Raw genomic sequence first — 20,321 nt, 5'->3', positions numbered from 1 at the left:
GGAATCCCCTTTGAGAACCACTGAACTAGGACATTTACTCTAACTATTAACCAGAACACTGTATGCATGTAAACAAGCTCAATGCCATCACTTTTACCCTCTCCTTTATCTATGCTTGATAAATCTAATCCTCTCTTTTCCCCAAACGTATCACCTGTAATGCTGGTAATCACTTTCCTGCTTGTGTGATTACTAAACTCAGATGTGATGACTAGATATGTATGTTGTAGTGTTTTCTCATATCCCTGCGTCTCTCTCTGCTTCGTTCCATCAGAGCACATGCCCATGACAGCCCTTCCCCTCCAATGGGGACTCCCCAATCAGGTCGCAGGGGCAGACAGCTGCCGCAGCTCCCTGCGAAGAGTAGCAGCATAGAGCAAGGTATGCTGTGTGTGCGTGACTGCATGCGTCCGTGCGTGTGTTATCATGGAAAATATTAATATCCACTCGGGGTGAAGTGTTGACAATGTATTGAAGAACATTCAAGCATAAAAACAGCTTATACCCAAGCCAGGACGCATGGGCTCCACACACCCCTATAGCCCCCAGAAGGGCAAAAGCGCACACCCAGGGTGCCTGGGTGTAGCCCTTCCTATACACAGAGTATTGACCATTTAGGATAACATAACACAGAGATGTTATGTTATCCTAAATGGTCATTTCTATAAGTGACAGTACAATCATTCTGACTGGTTAAGTTAAGAGAGTACCTGTATGGTATATACTACAGTTAATATATTAACAGGACCATACAAAGCATTATATTTGAAAACAAAGTTTACTAAGTAAGAGACAACTGTGTACTTGAATCTGTAGTGCAGGGCAGGCTTGTTACGTATGGACACCATCAATGGCATTGCTGGATCAGCGTGTGTGTGTGTGTGTGTGTGTGTCAGGGTGAAAGAGAGAGATGCCGTGCGTCAGCGGGACAAACAAATCAATCAACCACCCTATGTGGTTGATAAATAAACCCTACTATGTTACATCTGTTTTTACACTTGTGCCTGTAGGGCTTGATTTGTAAAAAATAAAAAGGTGCCGTTCTTAACATACATTTTAATTTTCAAGATGAATCTGATCCATTGCCTGTAAAAGTATTTTATACTGTTCTCTCCTTCTTGTCCTCACATCGTATGTTCGTTTTGTTACTAACGCTCCATGAAGAACATGTACGTAACAAACCTGGTGAAAAAGGTAACTCTATAGAACCCCTTGATTTCACAGCTCTTTGCTGGTGCATTTGCCTCAAAATGTATGGCTGACACAACCACTGCTATTACTCTAAACCTTTCCTTATTATTCACAGCGGACAGGGGTCAATTACACTCTAGAATTCTGATTGTTGATTTAACTCACAGATCGTCGCTGCCAGGTGGAAATCGTTTTAATTATTATAAAAAAAAAATGTAAACTTAAAATAAAAAGGTGAAAATAGCTGATCTGCAAAAGGGGAATACCGGGATATGAGGTTTCTGCCTGACAACAATGACATATTGAGTACAGAAAACAATCAATGTTACATTTGCACACTAATGAACATTGAGGATTTTACTGTGTAGTTTTCAGAATTTATTTTGTGGTACTTACATGCCAGATATTGTAGATGGGTGTGTTTTAGACAAAACTAATTTCGATCATATAGTTAGTAGATAATTGGAAAAAGTCAGATTTGGTATGACGTTCTGATTGATCGGAAACAGAAACCACACCTATCTGTATCTGCAGTAACTATTTGACCCAAGTCTGATTTCACAGCTATTCTATTCTGTGCACCAGCCACATATAGCTGGAGTAATACTGTAAGTGCACAGCATGCTCCACCTAGTGTTTGGAAATGGCTCCTGCATACTCCCCCTATGCCTATAACCTGCATTGGTCCTACTCTACTTTAAGCTTGTTCTTTCTCTCTCTCTCCCTCTCTCCCTCTCTCTCTCTCTCTCTCTCTCTCTCTCTCCCTCCCTCCCTCCCCTAGCCCTTGCAGTAGAGGAGCGAGCCCGACAATTGCAGATGAAAGTACATTCCTACAGGCCTTCAGCCTCCCACGACCCTGAGACAGACCTCAAGACCAAACGGGAGGTCAGCATCAATATGTCTTCATCCATCTATGTACTTTTTCTGTGCCAAACTAAACCGAACCAAACCAAAATGAAATATACTGGGCAGCTCTCCGTACTCATTCATGGCAGTTTGCTGGAACTGTGCTGTGTGTGCAGAAATGTCTTGGGCCAGCGTAGTTTGTGTAAAGAGACTTCTGATATTGTTCCAGACTTGCACTTGCACGGTCAGTTTTGATAATGCACTTGACTCATGGCATTGTCCTATAGGAGGCATTTCAATTGTTAATAACTTAACTTACTTTACTTAAGCTTTGTTAACCACTTTTTGTTGTTGTATGACGAATAGTGAAAATAGCTGATCTACAAGCTCACAATTTGTCGTGATGCGACGTGTTGTGAGCTTGTAGATCGTCTATTTTCACTTTTTGGAACATTTTGAAATGTTTTTTAACCTTTGATGGCATGCCCAAAATAGGGACACTAGGTTAAAAGGGGTTATCGATGAAAGCTCGGATTAGATATACAAGCTCACAATGTGTCATCACGTTGAGAGCTTGTAGCTGTAGACAGTTTGTGTAGAGGGACATACTAGAGGTTCTAGTAGAGCTCTGGGGGACCCCCGGCAACTAAGTATAATTATAGCCAGGGTTTAAGTGCTTAATATTAGATGATTCATTAATATCATAAGGTTGGTAGCTGATGTCTTGTCTCCGGTATACGGTAGTCGAGTTTAAAGGAACCTTCTTAACACTCGCATGACAGTAGTAAGGCCAGGTACCACACAAGCTGACTTCAGGTCAAAATATATTTATTTCCTGCAATGTTATTGGCTACTGTCTCCAGAAGCTTTGACAGCTATCAACCCCCAAGCAGGGTAGAGCCATTTTATAAATTGAACAATGGGCTGTACGGAGGTGTGAAGTCTACTCCCGTTGGGGAGAAAAGGTGAAATGGGTCAGTTTGACCGAAAACGAAAGGCAGAGATGGTATAAGTAGGCTATGCCTAAATTCATGTTTAGAAAATGTTTCAGATGAAAAAAAATAGATTTTAATCGAATATTTAGCAAAAGTCATGGAAGGGGAACCTTCTGAGAGCTTCATGGGCAAAGATAAAAAATCTCGAAATGGGTCAGAAAGACCTCACAGACACTCAAGTGTTAAAGCCTTTTCAGACGGGGAGCGAATGATGTGCCTTGGTAATTCATTTTCAGTGAGAGGCGTGCTTTTTTTTGTCGTCCCGCACCCCTCCTGAGCACATCTGTCACCCGCTGCCCGTCTGAAAAGGCCTTTAACTTGTATTCTTTTGAGGATTGTGTACAACATTTTGGAATACCCAGGTCTCAGTCCTTCAGATATCTGCAACTTTGCTGTTTGCTGTTGAGTACCTTCGTATCTAGTACACCAGCTCCCACAGCCGCCGAGTTATTAGATAAAGTATTAATGAGCTATGGGAAAGGCCATGAGGCGTCAGTGTATTACGTCTACGATGATTCAGAGCCTGAGTAATGGGGCCGTGTCAGCTCTCAAGACGACATGGAAAAGGGACCTGAATTGGATGACGTGGGAGTGGGATAGGATTCGTACTAAGAACATTAAAATATTGTCGTCAAGGGATGCAAGGGTGTCATTCAATTTAGATTCCTATACATCAATTCTACTGGACTCCCTCCAGTTTGTTTAGGAGACATGCTAACTGCTGGTGAGGCATATCAGAGGACATTCACCTAACGCATGTCTTGTGGTCCTGTGACAAACTTCAAGACTTTTGGTCTTGAACTTTTGGTCTAATCTCTGTGAGATTTCAGAGACCGAAATTCTATTCAACCCCAGATTTGTTTTAGGTGATGAATCAGGAGAAAAACACTTGGACACAATTGGATCTACTCCAAACTAGTGTCAAGACAGATTTTTTTCAGGAGATGGCAAACTGACAGGGTGCCTTCAGTCCATAATGGATTACTGAAATGGCAAGAGTGGCAGCATAAAACAATATCATGTAAACTGGGATGTTTGGTATTATACTAGAAGATTTCGGTTTTTGTAGGGTGGGTGGAAGGGGTACATGTATATTTTGTGATGCCTATATATGTCACGGTGTGGATCAATAAGGTAGGACCCAAGTGCAGAACAGGAAGGCACAGAGGCAGCTCAGGCAGAGAAGTCTAAATGCTAGAGGGTTTATTCCAAAACCCAGGATACAAGGCAACACCACACTTAACATACAACAATGATCTGACAAAGGAAATGAAAAACCAGGGGAGTATAAATACACAAAGACACAGGTGAACTCAACAGATAATCAACACATTGATTGGCTAAAAGACTAACAAGACAAGGTGGAAACACTGGGGTAATCAGGGTACTGGTGAGACAACACAGGTAACAAAAGCAACAGAGGAAATGTTGAGATATTAAGATGGCAGCTATGAATGTTACTTCAGTTTCAATGGCTTCCGTTATTTCTCCTGTTCCGTAATGATCGCCACAGATGTATGCGGAACAGAGGCGGAGCAGCGACAACGTGTCGGGCAGGTCATCGGACAGCGATATGAGTGACGCGTCGGCCATCTCCCGCGCCAGCAGTGCCTCCCGCCTCAGCAGCACCAGCTACATGTCCATCCAATCAGAACGACCCAGGGGGCGGCTCAGGTCAGTCAACGCTGCTTTATCCCAGTGTTAATTTTGTTGACTAAGACTAAGACTAAAAGACTAAGACTAAACAATTTCAGATGACTAAATAGGACTAAAACTAAATTATGTGTTCAAAAGACTAAGACTAAATCAGAATTTGCTGTCAAATTAACACTGCTTTATTCTACAATACACTTCTAGCTGGTCTCACATTGCCAGGCGATTGGAGGGCTCCGCCTACCGATGTGTCTGGTTGAGGCGTATCAGTAGGCGTAGACCTCAGATCATCTGGCAAAGCGAGACTTGATAGATGCGAAAGACAAAATCCAGTTTACTGGCGCTGTGCTTAATTCAGTGCACTGACCTGAGTTGCAGGAATTTCATTTGTTTTTGCACAGCAATAATTATAAGGGTGGTCGGGATGATAATCTGTCCTTGTTTCATGCATGCTAATTTACATTGTCTTTGTTTTTCTGCATGACGTTTGCTGCACGTTTCTGTTTTCCTGCATGGTCCGGGGGTCTCCTGTATGTACAAATACAAAACACACGCGTACTGTACACACTCGCCTACAAACGTCTACACATGCTGTCTATGCACATGCGTGCACACAATGCGGAAATCAAACGTATGGGCTCAAAGGTCCAAGTCGTTAGAGGAGGAGAAGAAGGACAGGAGGATCTCTTGGGGGGTGAATGGTACTGTGGACAGTGTGGAGGACAAGAGGAAATCCGCAGGGAAGAGGCGCTTCTCTGAGGAGCTGAGGCGCAGGAGACACACAGTGACTGGAGACAGCGAGGCCAGGTACTGTGAACCTCTGGTCCTCTTTGCCCCTTTTCCACTGGGGTTGAACCCGTTTGGTTCTTTTCTCCTACCTAATATTGAACCAGTTCAGAGTGTTTCCACTGAAAATGAATTGGTTAAGAACCCTAAAAATTGGTTCCAACTTCCAAGAATCTAGAACGGAACCAGTTCTAGAGCCAAAGTTGTTTTTGTGGAAAAGGGGCCAAAATGTGATCCGGGATCCCCAGGGGTCTTTAAAACCCTCTGACTGCCAGCCCAATAACAGCTTTTCAGTGCCTTTTGCCAGCTATATTCATATTTTTAATTCATCATTTTGATGCCAATAGAAAAATCCATGATATACACACTATATCTCATTTTAACACGGCAATCCTATAGTATTATACCCGGTCCTGATGGTGGCGGTAACTTCACCATTATACCATTTTTGACCAAATAGAGCGAATCTGGCGATAGCACTTCCGGTTTAACAAACAATAACATCCGCTAGTTCTTTTGCACTGTGCGACACAGTCAGATGTCCGGGATGCTAAGCTAACATCGTATATTTTTTATATCTAAGTCAAATTAAGCTCTAATCAAGCCCCAAATATCGCATTTTACGCAGCGATGCACGCAAGGATTTTGACCGGTTTTAGGTAGATTACATCGGCCGTTAGCCAAACTAGCCAAAAGTATAAGCTACATTATGCCACATTAAACACCCGATTAGGTTTGGATTTATTGATTCAATCCGTCAATTCCGTCAATTGTAGTTCGTTCCAGGGAGTGCCCTGCAGCAAAATGAGGAACAGTTTAACCACTTTAACCCTACTTTATATACTTGCTTTCGGTGACACATTGCGAGCTGTAGATTGTCTATTTATTTTTAATTTGCGTCATTTTGAAATGTTCCCTTTTGGGGTCCCTGGCACAAATACATGTCAATTTGGGGATCCTTTACGTGAAAATGTCTGAGAACCACGGCATGTTGTACATATACTGTATACCATACCATTGACCATGTTGACGATAATATACGATCAAGGACTTGGCAACAACATGGATTAGAATCATATCCCATATTTCTTGTCACTCTCGCTGTCACTCTCTCTATACTGTGTATTAAAGGAGAATTTCGGAGTAGCTGTTTTCTTACCAAATTCTGATGTTACTATATCTATAGTTACGCTTGGCGCTCAGGGCGGAGATTAATCATAGGACGGAACATTAATGATATCGTAACAGAGCGCACCGCTCCACAGGCTGGGAGCGCCTGTTGGGCAACATTCAATGTAATTTCCGGTTGGGACGTCATCCAAAGTGGTCCCCCTCCAATTTAGTGGATGAGATCGAAAATCCGTTCAATTCTAACCAAAGATTATGTTTTTGACGGCCCATCGCGGTCCCGTCGCTAGTCGAGTTAGACGTAATCATACCTCCCGTTGTTGTCGATCGCCTCGGGGGTAGCTACATCTAGCTACTTCACCTACTGTACATCCAAGATGGAGCCTGGTGCACCTTGAAATGCGCTCCGTAGCTGCAAATCACTGGGCCCCCTGATTTAATGGTCCTAAATACCCCCGGGCGTTCGGGGTGTACTAACCAGTGGTAGAGGAAAATATATAACACTCCAATACTCACTCCCCAAAAATAGCAGATCAACAAGCTTCTAGATGGTTTATTTTCATTGCGTGACACTTGTATCCGCAGAACCAAGTGGCTCCGAACTCAAATAGTGTTTAAAATCATAAAATCTACAAACTCCCATAAACCTACTGCCTTGCCTATTGTGTCTAACCCTATCATGTGTTACTGTTACAAAACCATATGTCTAGGGGTAAAAGGTAATGTAAGATAGGTAGGAGAAACGGAAACCAAGGCCTTAATGCAAGTATTTATTCAGTAGTATAGTGAATAAATATGATAATTAACAATCGTACAAAATAAATGGCTCTTCAACTTCAAATTAATACAAAACCGGACCACAAAACAAAACTAAAGTTATTCCTTTCCGAAGGGAAAACTTATCTAAACAAACAAAGGTTCAACTTCACAAATTAAAGAACAAAACGAAAACAGTTGGCGACAGTAGTACGACGGATGGGGGAAAGACCTTAGAAGTGTTTCCCCAGCGCTGGGCTGGGCATGAATGGGCTATGTAGTGAGAGAGCCGCGGCCGCTAGCTCGCTCACGTGACCGTCAGCCAATCAGGGAGGTTGATCAGACCTCCATGGTCATGGCCAACAGGGTTACCCCAGACACACAGCTGATGACAATCAGTCTGTCTGAAGACCCATTAGTATACTCTGCATGGGAGGAGAGTTAGTCTAATACAGGTTCATAACAACTGCTGCACAGATATAGATATATATATATATTAGAAGACATCTAGGCCTAAGATAATCCACATACATATATATATACTATAACAATATACCACCATATAAATATATATATACTATTAGCAATAAACATATATATATATTTATAATCCAAAATAACACTCATAAATCATAACACTCATAATTAATCATAACCACACACGACCATAGTCGTGACACCCCCCTTCCCGAAAAGAAGTTATATCCCCAAATAACTTCTTCTCAAAGAAGAGAGCACCTTAAACCCGGGAAAGGGCATCCGCAAGGACATTGTCCGTCCCCTTCTTGTGGCGAATTTCCACTTCAAAGTCCTGTAGCATCAAGGACCATCTCATCAGTCTTTGATTTGAATTTTGCATTTGCCTTAGGAACACAAGGGGATTATGGTCAGTATAGACAACAATAGGCAACGGGCTTGAGCCAACATATACCTCGAAAAATTGTAATGCAAGTAACAGGGCGAGAGCTTCCTTCTCAACGGTACTATAGTTACCCTGCGCTGAATTAAATTTCTTTGAATAGTAACAGATGGGATGATCGATATCCTGAAGATCCTCCTGGAGCAGGACAGCACCGGCCCCACAGGCGCTGGCATCCACCTCCAGCTTGAACGGTTTGGTGAAGTCGGGCGCAGCCAGGACTGGAGTGCTGCAGAGGAGAGCCTTGCAGGATTCGAACGCTAACTGACAGGCAGGCGACCAGATAAATACTCTTTTGACGCTAGTCAGCGTAGTCAGCGGCGCAGTGACGGCAGCAAAATTTTTGCAAAACCCCCGGTAGTAACCTGCCATGCCCAAAAACCGGCGGAGCTCACGCCTAGTCCTTGGCACAGGATATTCTAGAATAGCCTGGATTTTTGCATTAATAGCACGTACCTGGCCCTGACCAACCTGCTTCCCAAGATACGTTACGGTCGCACAACCAAATTCACATTTTGACAAATTTAATGTCAGGTTAGCCTCTCCTAACCGCTGAAAAATCTGTCTCAAAGTGTGTATATGCTCAAGCCAAGTATCATTATATGCCACAACATCGTCCAAATAAGTCTCTGTATTGTCCACGCCTCTTAGTACATTATTCATTAATCTTTGAAATGTCGCTGGTGCATTTCTTAAGCCAAATGGCATCACTGTATATTGGTATAAACCGTCTGGTGTCACGAATGCACTGATCTCTGATGCACGGGGTGTCAAAGCCACTTGCCAATAACCCTTTAGCAAATCCAATTTAGTTACAAATTTAGCAGACCCCACCCGATCCACGCAATCCAACATCCTCGGGAGCGGATAACTGTCAGCCTGCGTTATATTGTTAACCTTACGAAAATCTGTACAAAACCGCTGGCTCCCGTCAGCCTTAGGCACCAGCAAGCAGGGACTAGACCACGCACTGCTGCTATGAACAGCCAGCCCGTTCTCTAACAAGTAGTCAACCTCTTTTCGTAGTAAAGCACGCTTGGTTGGATTAACCCGATAGGCATGTTGCTTAATAGGAGGGCAATCCTTCTGTACAATTACATCATGAGAAAGGGCTGATGTGCATGATGGGTTATCTGAAAACAGATTCACATTATTTTCCATCAAATCAATAATGTCTGCTTGCGCCTGGGGACCCAAATGTTTTAAATACCCCGGTAAATCATTCAATATTTCAGAGTTCTGTAGACGTGACCCAGACGAACCTTTCACACGCAGCCCATCACTCTCAGGGGAATAACGTGACGGCGCTGCTGCAGAAAGTGAGGCGACAACTGCGGGAATAACAGGAGTATCTGACTCGGTGCGAGCCAGATACGGCTTGAGCATATTCACATGACAAACCCTTGTCTTTTTGCGACGATCGGGCGTCAAAATCACATAATCCGTTTCACTTATTTTTTTGTCAATCACATAAGGACCACTGAATTTGGCCTGGAAGGCTGAGCTTTGCAGTGGGAGCAGCACCAACACCCTCTGACCCACAGCAAACACTCTATGCACAGCCTTCCTGTCAAACCATGCCTTCATTTTACCTTGAGCTTTACTCAGAAAGCTGCTAGCCATCTGTCTGGCCTTGTGCAATCGCTCGCGAAACCCCGCAACAAAATCCAATACATTAGTCACCGGCGAGTTTGCGTTGGCTAATAAGCCCTCTCGAAACGCACGCAACGGCCCGCGCACCGTATGGCCAAACACCAGCTCCGCTGGGCTAAACCCCAGCGACTCCTGTACGCTCTCTCTTACTGCCAGCATAAGATAAGGCAAGCCCTCGTCCCAGGCTTTGCCAGTTTCGTGACAGTATTTCTTCATCATCGCTTTCAACGTCTGGTGAAACCGCTCAAGCGCGCCCTGGGACTCAGGATGATAAGCGCTAGAGTGTCTGTGTTCTATGCCAAGGGTGGAAGCAACTTGAGCAAATAATTTTGACATGAAATTTGAGCCCTGGTCACTTTGAAGATACCGGCAAAAACCAAAAGTAGAGAAAAAGCTAGAAAGCGCTTTAATAACTGGTCTCACTTTTAGTGTGCGTAATGGGAACGCTTCTGGGTAGCGCGTTGCACTACACATTACAGTAAGAAGGTATTTGTGACCAGATTTTGTGGTCGGTAATGGACCGACACAGTCAATCATGATGTGCTCAAATGGTTCACCCACAGCAGGGATCGGTTTCAACGGCGCGGGCGGAATAGTCTGGTTTGGCTTCCCCGTCATCTGACACACATGACAAGTGCGGCAGAAGTCAGTAACAGACGCATTCAAACCCGGCCAGAAAAAATAGCGTAGGATGCGGTCATAAGTTTTACGAATGCCCAGGTGGCCAGAAATGTTGTCGTGAGCCAGACTGAGAATCTGGGAACGGAAACCCTGAGGTACCACAACCTGACGCACCACATTCCATTTCAAGTCACCGATAGCCGCTGGAAACCATTTACGCACAAGGAGGCCATCCTCTACACTATATGCACTCGGCACAGCAGCATCACCCACTTTGGTAACTGCCTCCCAGCACACAGAGAGAGAGCGATCGTGCTTCTGCGCATGCGCAAATGTTTCCCTATCGATATCAAACCCAAAATCACTTTTAGTAGCCAGCAAGCTTTTCCTAGCCCGCTTACGCGGTGTCTGTGGGGCATCACCCACTGGTCGCTCGGCACACAAGAAAGTGTCACACAACGTAGCCTCGTCATCAAACTTTTTCGATTGTGCGCGAGTCACAGCACAACCCGGAAACACAGTGGGTGGGGCTCCCAGCACAGGCATAGCTACGTTAGCCACAGGCTTTTCAACCACTTCTAGCGACGCAAACACTTTTTCCCCAGCTATGTCGTTGCCAAGAATCATCCCCACACCTTCAATGGGTAAACTTTCACGTAACCCGATCTGCACAAGACCAGAAACAAGTGGAGAGCGTAGGTGGATCATATGCAATGGAGCGCGAGAGGATATCATTTCCACGCCCAAAACCAATGCATCGGAACCACAAAAGGTATTCTCCGCAAATGGCAGTACACTCTGTAAAATAAGGGACTGTGAGGCGCCTGTATCACGCAAAATGGTGATAGGAACGCGCTCATTTTCCTTATCAGACAGAGAGACTGAGCCATGCAAAATAAAGGGATCAAAACACTCCTCTACCTCCGCCCGGACAGCCATAGCTGTCTCGGAAGCAGACCGAGGAATATTATGCACAAACCCCACACCCTTTGGTTTTTTTGAATACACATTTCCATTTCCATTCTCTTTCTGCTGCTTATGTTGTACTTTAGGGCAACGAGAAACCAAATGGCCCATTTCATGACAGTAAAAGCAAGCACGATTGTCAGGCGCTGCACTTGCGCCCCTCGGTGGACTTTTCGGCTGTGACAATTTGTGCTGTTTTTTCTGCATGTTAAACAGACCCTCCCCGCTACGCACCGGAGAAACACCAGACCGGTGCGTCAGATCATATTCATCGGCCCTCACAGAGGCTTTAGCAATTGAGTTAATCTTTTGTTCCTCAAGATAGACAACAATACGATCTGGGATACATGATTTGAAATCTTCCATCACTATCAGCTCAGTAAGCTGCTCAAAAGTGTGTACGTTGCTCGCGTTGCACCATTTCCTAAACAATGTGGCTTTTTCACGGCCAAATTCCACAAACGTTTGAGTAGAGGATTTTTGAGCGGCCCTATATTTTTGCCTATAATGTTCAGGCACCATTTCGAAACCGCTAAGGATAGCCGCCTTTACGACATCATAACATAGGCTCTCATCCACCGTGAGTGCGCTACAGATATCCTGTGCTCTACCTGTCAACTTACATTGGAGTAGCAAACTCCAGAATTCCCTGGGCCACTTAACAGCACCAGCAATTCGTTCAAAAGCACAAAAGTAGTTATCCAACTCACCCTCCTTGAACGCAGGTACCAATGCGATTTGTTTGCTTATGTCGAACGCTGCCACTCCTCTGGAACCTGGGGATGACCCGTGTTGCTGCTGGGAGGCGGGCGCCCCTGCGGACGCCTCGTCGGGGTAGGTCTGGCCTCGCAGGCGTGCCATGTCGAGCTCATGTCTCTGACGCTGTAGTTTGCACTCCTCGCTCTTCAGCGTTGTCAGTGCTATTTCCAGCTCAAGCTCCCGGAGGCGCAGAACCCCCCCTATGTCCTGAGGACTCCCCCCAGTGCCCCGTGGGTAATCATGTGGGGCCTGAGCAGACGGGTCCCCCGCGGGATCCTCGCCCTGCTCTAACACACCCGTAGTGTCAGACTGATTGGCCCCACTGGAACTCGGTTCTGCGACAATGAGTGATACGTCTCCCCCCTCACTCTCATCTGACAGCATCGTAATGACTCCCTGTGAAAGCAACTGCCGTGAGACAGCTGCGAAAATCGCCTCTTTCTTTTTGGTACCGTGCGGTAAAGGAACGTTAAATTGTTTGGCAATACTGTACAATTCCCAATATGAGCACTGTTGTAGCTCCTCAAGCGACAGGACATCCGTACTAGCACCCTGGTCATCAGAGGCCATACCACCGCAACAAAATCTGCTACTCAAACTGGTGCGAGCAACATACTCACCATTAATACTCCCCAATCCGTCTACCACCAAAAGAAATACTAGCAAAACAAAAAACATAACCAACTGAACAACTGAATCCTTAATTTGTTTTTTGAAACGGACGGGCTCCCAAATATGTTACAAAACCATATGTCTAGGGGTAAAAGGTAATGTAAGATAGGTAGGAGAAACGGAAACCAAGGCCTTAATGCAAGTATTTATTCAGTAGTATAGTGAATAAATATGATAATTAACAATCGTACAAAATAAATGGCTCTTCAACTTCAAATTAATACAAAACCGGACCACAAAACAAAACTAAAGTTATTCCTTTCCGAAGGGAAAACTTATCTAAACAAACAAAGGTTCAACTTCACAAATTAAAGAACAAAACGAAAACAGTTGGCGACAGTAGTACGACGGATGGGGGAAAGACCTTAGAAGTGTTTCCCCAGCGCTGGGCTGGGCATGAATGGGCTATGTAGTGAGAGAGCCGCGGCCGCTAGCTCGCTCACGTGACCGTCAGCCAATCAGGGAGGTTGATCAGACCTCCATGGTCATGGCCAACAGGGTTACCCCAGACACACAGCTGATGACAATCAGTCTGTCTGAAGACCCATTAGTATACTCTGCATGGGAGGAGAGTTAGTCTAATACAGGTTCATAACAACTGCTGCACAGATATAGATATATATATATATTAGAAGACATCTAGGCCTAAGATAATCCACATACATATATATATACTATAACAATATACCACCATATAAATATATATATACTATTAGCAATAAACATATATATATATTTATAATCCAAAATAACACTCATAAATCATAACACTCATAATTAATCATAACCACACACGACCATAGTCGTGACAGTTACCTCTACACATCTCTGTAGATGAAAATGTACAGTATGTATATAATGAGCACGCACGCACGCACGCACGCACGCACGCACACACACACACACACACACACACACACAGCCATACCCCTCCCCTTTGGCCGACCAGTTACAGAGTGCTGGCTGGCATGGACAAACGACCCCATCCCAGTTGTCCACAGTGGCCCAGGTGGTGATGTAGTGCAGCTTATTAGCTAGCTAATGTTTTGAGGCCTGGGAGGTGGCGAGAAGGCCTTATAGCTCAGATTAATCCAAACGGAGCGTTCTAAAAGCCTAGCAGCCCAGCAGCCTTTGACATACTTTCTGGAGTTAAACCCGAGAGAGAGGTAGAGTGAGGAATAGCGAGAGAGAGAGAGAGAGAGAGAGAGAGAGAGAGAGAGAGAGAGAGAGAGAGAGAGAGAGACTTTGTACGATGTCAGTGTAAACAATGGGACTGAATTAAAAAGACAACAGAATGGCTGTACATTGACAGTCACTCAGCATCATAGATATATTGCTGTGTAGTGTTTTTTGTTAGTATTGTACTTCGTGTCAGTTTCAGCTGCTGTCACTCACTTAGCGTTCCTCCTCGTCCACACGTCCACATTTTGCCTTGTCTCCTCCATTCCAAACATTGTCACTTCAATCACCTGGACTGTCACGTGTCTGTGTACATCTTTTTTCTTTGTGTTTTCTAAGAAAACGCAGAAAACCTTACAGAAGAACTTTTCTTTGTTTCATTTCTTTTTTTGGAATTGAGTTTTGAAATTATACATAATTGGTGGGTTATGGGTTTGTATAGTGCATGACATGAAACCATAATTTGGAAGTTTTCGCACAACTAACAGTGTAGTGTGTACATAATATATATACAGTATTGTAAACATTTCTGTTCTTAGGCGTTTGTCCATGTTGGCTCTCATGCATTTGGTGTGTGTGCGTGTGTGTGTGTGTGTGTGTGTGTGTGCGTGTGTGTGTGTGTGTGTGTGTGTGTGTGTGTGCGTGTGTGTGTGCGTGCGTGTGCGTATGTGCGGGCGTGCATGTGTGTCACCTGTGTTGTATGTTGTGTGTGTGTGTGTGTGTGTGTGTGCGTGCGTGTGTACGTGCGTGCGTGTCACCTATATGTTGTGTGTGTGTGTGTTTGTGTGGTCTACAGTGCATGTCTCAGATCCCTCCTTGCATGTGTCCTGTGCCGCCGCCACTGCCATGATCTCCTCCATCCTCCAGAGACAGACTCTCCCCTACCACCCTTCCCCTCCGCTGTGCGGCCCTCCCTCACCCCTCTGCAGGGGTCCGAGGAGCGTCCTCAGAACAACCTGCCCCTCTCTGGTCAGCCACAGCTTCCCGCACTAGGCCACTGGTCCGTGGCTGTCGTGGACTCGGGGAGGATAGTTGATTTGGGTGACAGGGGCAGCATAGCCGGGCTCTCCTGCAGCACCCTGACCCCCTCTGAGGGCATAGACTTGCGGCAGCTCCTCCGAACGCCTAATAGGCGCCGCGGAGCACTGGGCAGCGTCTGCCCCCGTCTAATGGGTTATGTGAGGAGCTGGAACCTGAACAGATGAGAAGCATTAGACTGAATTGTCAGGAATGTACCGCTATACAAGGTTCAATGTTCTTTATTGTTATGTCTTCTGTACAGGTACAGAAGAGTAAACATTATATTTGTTTGGCTCCTCTGACATTAACGTTTAAAATCAACGATATGATAGTAAAGAAACAACATTTATAAACAGTGAGTCTCTACAATGAATGTCTAGTAGATAGATGAAGATTAATTATTATATTTTACTAGAGCGGTGCCCGGGCCGTGGGGCCACTTCAGCGGTGCCCAAGTTGGAAATGCAAGCCCCACCCAGATATTTTGTCTGTGTCACTTATATGCCCATATATGGAGTTCTTTGTCAGGCATGCCCAAATATGGAGTATATGCAGACGTCAGAATTTTGTCAGAATAGGCCAGCTCCATATATGGACACTGGGCCGGGGCCCTGTCCAGACCTGGGCAGATGCCATTTTGGGGCGGTTCTGGACTCGACACCGACACACATGTTCCACACCACCCTGTGGTGGTGTGGAACATGTGTGTCGGTGTGGCAAACGGTTCGGCGCAGTTACATGGATTACTAATTTACTCACATACGTACAGACAGACAGAGACTGAGATAGATAGATATATTATATTATATTATATTATATTATATTATATTATATTATATTATATTATATTATATTATATTATATTATATTCATTTGTGGCTGATTATCATAGTAGTTCCCATGCTTGGGGACTTCCAGTTATTGAATGACTGAAGATTGGATTAAAGTAATCTATGATTAAACCGATGCATCGTTTGAATCTTCTTCATTCTCTTCTTCTGTACCTTACCATAATTAGCATTTACAGAAAGCTTACTTGAACCTGATATTCAGACCGTCTTCCCAGGTTAATGCTAGAGTTAACCTGATATTCAGCCCGTCTTCCCAGGTTAATGCTAGAGTTTAAAACCTGATATTCAGCCCGTCTTCCCAGGTTAATGCTTTCAGGCCTGTTGAGAACTCTAGTTAAAGCTCATTCTTACCCCCTCTCTCTGGCGCTGCAACTATCGATTATTGTCGTAGTACAGTCTAGCTATCTATTTGTTTTTTATTAATCAAATAATTCAGTAGTGTGTTTTTTAAATGTAATTATTTTCATATTAATCACTATTCACACAAGCGTTGTTTTATACATTTTTAAATGTAAAAACAGTGAAAAAGGTTAATCTGTGAGCTTGTAGATCAGCCTTTCTCCAAAATGTGGACATTTTTTTACTTTTGTCACCTACAGCCTACCTACAGCCTACAGTAAATGTGTAAATGATATGGCCAAAGTAGGTATCGATTATTAATTGATTATCTTACCCCCTCTCTTGCTATCTATCTATCTCTCTCTCTCCTCCCACCCTCCTCCCAGTCGTCAGTTGCGTGCGTCAGCTGGCCGCAATATGCTGAAAAGCTCCAGCGTCAGCGGCGAGATCTACACCCAGGAGCGGACTGACGGCAGCCAATCAGACACTGCGCTGGGCACGGTGGGCACTGGCAGCAAGAAGAGGCGCTCCAGCCTCAGTGCACGGGTGGTGGCCATCGTTGGAAACCGCCGCAGCCGCAGCACGTCCCAGATCAGTGGCCCTGGTGAGTCAGTAGCAGCACTCAAACCTATAAGGACTAAACACTTGGACCATGTTACTATAGTCCAAAATGACAATTGTTTTAAAATAACAGTTCTACAGGGTCACAACTTGTCACATCACAATGTGTTGAGAGCTTGTAGAATAGTTTTTTTGTGGTTAAGTGGTGAAGTGGTTAACTGGAGTAAATTGTGTGTTGATGGTGGCTGATTTGAATTGACTACTTGCTATAAAAACTGCTTTTGGTTTGCACTTTAAAATGTAGGACCAACCGAGAGGCTTATAAATATAGGACGTATTGCACACTAATAGTCATTTAATGTGTACAGACTATACAGAGTTCAAGCCTGTGCGCAGAGGTTCTCCTCGAGGCTGTTCTCGTCAAACCTGGCCACTGCAGAATGTCTGATCAACTCGTTTCAATGACAACTGATTTTTTTGCCCAGAGCGGGGAAGAAATCTTCACATGCGTCGTGCGCGAGTAGAGCATCCATGCGCAGCCACTGAGAATGGAAGAAAATAAGCATGCTGGTGCGCCTGATGGGTTTCAACATAACAGCAACTTAGACTGTACATTTGATGAGAATACCAATACAACAATGGAAAAGAGGGTATGATGCAACTAAACAAGTATTTCATAAAAAATGAATCCCTCAATGAATGTTTGTTACTGGAACAAGAAATACAGTCGAGTAGCTACCACAAACGTAAGTCAGTTGACTGAAACCACTCTTAGACCAATGAATAAATACTGTAGTTGAAAAAGCGGTCAAAGTTAGATGAAACATCTTCCTTTTTGTCATGTTTCATATTAACAAAACAAAACAAAACAAAAAATACACCTGTCACTTCAGCATTGATGCTGAAAAATAACAAGTGATTTCTGAGTTTAAAGGACTTTAGAGATGGCCTTCTCTAACTGAAAGCACCTTGAAACCCTGCTCCCAGTCGTAGCTCTCAGTGAGGGCAGACGCACTGGGACTCAGAAAGTCTGTACTCTTCCTGTACTCTTCCTCTTTATAGCACAGACAGAAAAAGCCATTAGTGAAAATTGGGCCTTGGGCAGGGAGGGGGCTCTGTCCCTTATAGAGCAGAGAGAGAGAGCAGACGACAGATAGCCCTGTAATCAGTCTTCTGTTTGAAAGTGTATCTTACCCTGGCAAACTCTGTGTTCACAATGGATGAGAGCAACGTGAGGTAAGGGAGAGTTGCTTTTCCATCATTACATCCTAGCACTAATATGTTACGTAATGATGATTATAATAGCAATTTTGATTGCATACATGGTAGCCTATATACAGCACCAGCACAGGTTAGGTTGTGTTTTCTTTGTTCTATAATAAGTTGATGACATACTGTATCTGCACTGAATAATGATCTATATTTTAAAGCTATTCATTTTCAAGGGTCGTTTTGGATTGAGATGAAGCCTCACATGGTGACCACCTCACCTATGAGACTTTAATATTAATAGAGTAATATCTCTCATAATTCTACTCTGGAAGGTACTGAAGAGAGAAGAGAACATTCTGAGAGTATAGGTCCTCCTTACACAGTACACCGGGAGCAACGTGAGTCATTTGGTGATGATGCCTCATTCATGTTGATGATTCTATTGACAGCGAAAAGTTGGCCTTGTTTCTTAAAATAATTACGTTGTTGCTTTATTGCCTGGGGAGAGAGTATGTTTTGCACTCCGTCCGTGTGTGTGAGTCCGTCCGTCCGTCCGTGTGTGTGTGTGTGCGTCCATCCGTCTGTTACCAGCTAATCTCCGGCACTGTTAACCTGGTCGATGACAAACGTTTTTTATATTACTATATTCTGTCCAAAAATCACGCAAATCGTTACACACTATCTCTATAGTAATTTGTTCAAGACTGATCTATTCCGATATTTCAGATTCCATCCTAATTGGCTAACATTGACTTTCAAAGTTTGCAGGATTGGCCCGTTTTGAATAAAAAGCCTCAAATCATGAACGGAGTGTGTAATTTACGTGAAATCTTTCACAGACTTTCCTACTAGGCTGAGGAATATATCTTACCCTTTTCACATTGTCCTGTTATAGCACCACCAACAGGTGGATTTTTGCAAAACACATTTTTGGAACAAAATGCCTCAAATCATCCAATTGCCATCCAAGGCGTAAGAAGAAATGTCACCCTTTTCACATTGGCCTATTATAGCGCCACCAGGAGGCCTCAACCTGACCTGCCTTGGTGGAGACCTGTGCCACGAACGGCACTTTATCTAGTTGTGATTTGTTCCCGGCCTATAAGAGGGCTGTGTGACGTGTTTTTAAGGGTGCTTGGATGGCGCAGAGTTAAAGTACCTGCCCACCACCACAGAATATATGGGTTTGAAACCACCGTGGTGTGTCCGGCTTGCCGAGCGTATTTACGAACACAGTTGGCCGTGTTCGGGGGAGGGCGGAAGCCATGTGGGGAGGTTGGTCTTTCTCATTGCACGCGCTCCTCTCCTACTGTCTGTTGGTGCCTGTCAGAGGAGAATGTAGGACGGAGGCACTATGTCCTCCCGGTGGGGAATCCAGTGTGAGGAATTAATTGGCATAATGGCTAAATTGAGAGAAAGTGGGATAAAAATAATTGGCTAATTAAAAAGAAAGAAAATAAAAAGTGGTTTCTTCCTCTGTTAAAAACTGTTTTACGGGTTAAACACCAACTGTGGTTCCCCAGGGGTTAATAATTGGTCGACCTTCCTTTCTTCCCTCCACACCAAATCTCTTTGCTGAAAATAGCCGATCTACAATGGTAAATGGTGCATTTATATAGCGCCTTTATCCAAGGCACTTTCACAGAGATTGTGAATTACATTCACCCATTCACTCACACATTCACACACCGATGCCGGGGGAAACCATGCAAGGCACCAACCTGCACATCGGGAGCAATTAGGGGTCCAGTGTCTTGCTCAAGGACACTTCGACACTAACTCTGGGGAGCCTGGCTTCGAACTGGGAACCATGTGGTTTCCATCCAGTCACTCTACCCCTGAGCCACTGCCGCCCCAAGCACTCAACAAGTGACAACGTGGCCCGTTGTGAGCTTATCTGCTATTTCTGGCAATGGTTCACCTATTTTCACCATGTTCACCTTTTATGAAATTCCACAAATAGGGATGCTAGGGTTCATGTGGTTAAAACTGGTGCCTTAATATAAAGGTTTCTGGCTGGAAAATATCAACAGAGGAAGTAAGTTATGTGGATAAAAGTGCTCGCATCCCCATGCAGTTGATCACTGGGGATGCACAATGGTGAGCCCTAGGAAACTGTGGTTATACTGGGCAGCTGCTTGCAAATCTGTGTCGGGAAATTAAGGTAAATATAAGAAACAAAGATAGAAAGAATGGAAAACAAGTAACTCTTGT

At 44.2% G+C, this 20,321-nt stretch overlaps 1 protein-coding gene across 1 annotated transcript in view; it reads left to right on the top strand.

Moving 5' to 3' along the window:
• rims1b (regulating synaptic membrane exocytosis 1b) overlaps positions 1 to 20,321 on the top strand; it is a 58,607-nt gene that overhangs the window by 29,630 nt on the left and 8,656 nt on the right. The window contains exons 18-22 of the mRNA XM_080760190.1: positions 275 to 381; positions 1,973 to 2,076; positions 4,546 to 4,706; positions 5,331 to 5,492; positions 16,721 to 16,938. Of these exons, the coding sequence (XP_080616316.1) occupies positions 275 to 381; positions 1,973 to 2,076; positions 4,546 to 4,706; positions 5,331 to 5,492; positions 16,721 to 16,938 (752 nt within the window). The remainder of the gene's footprint in view (positions 1 to 274; positions 382 to 1,972; positions 2,077 to 4,545; positions 4,707 to 5,330; positions 5,493 to 16,720; positions 16,939 to 20,321) is intronic.

This window comes from Protomyctophum bolini (genome assembly GCF_963924005.1).
Source record: "Protomyctophum bolini genome assembly, chromosome: 3".
NCBI lineage: Eukaryota > Metazoa > Chordata > Actinopteri > Myctophiformes > Myctophidae > Protomyctophum > Protomyctophum bolini.
This window is presented reverse-complemented; position numbering and strand designations above follow the sequence as displayed.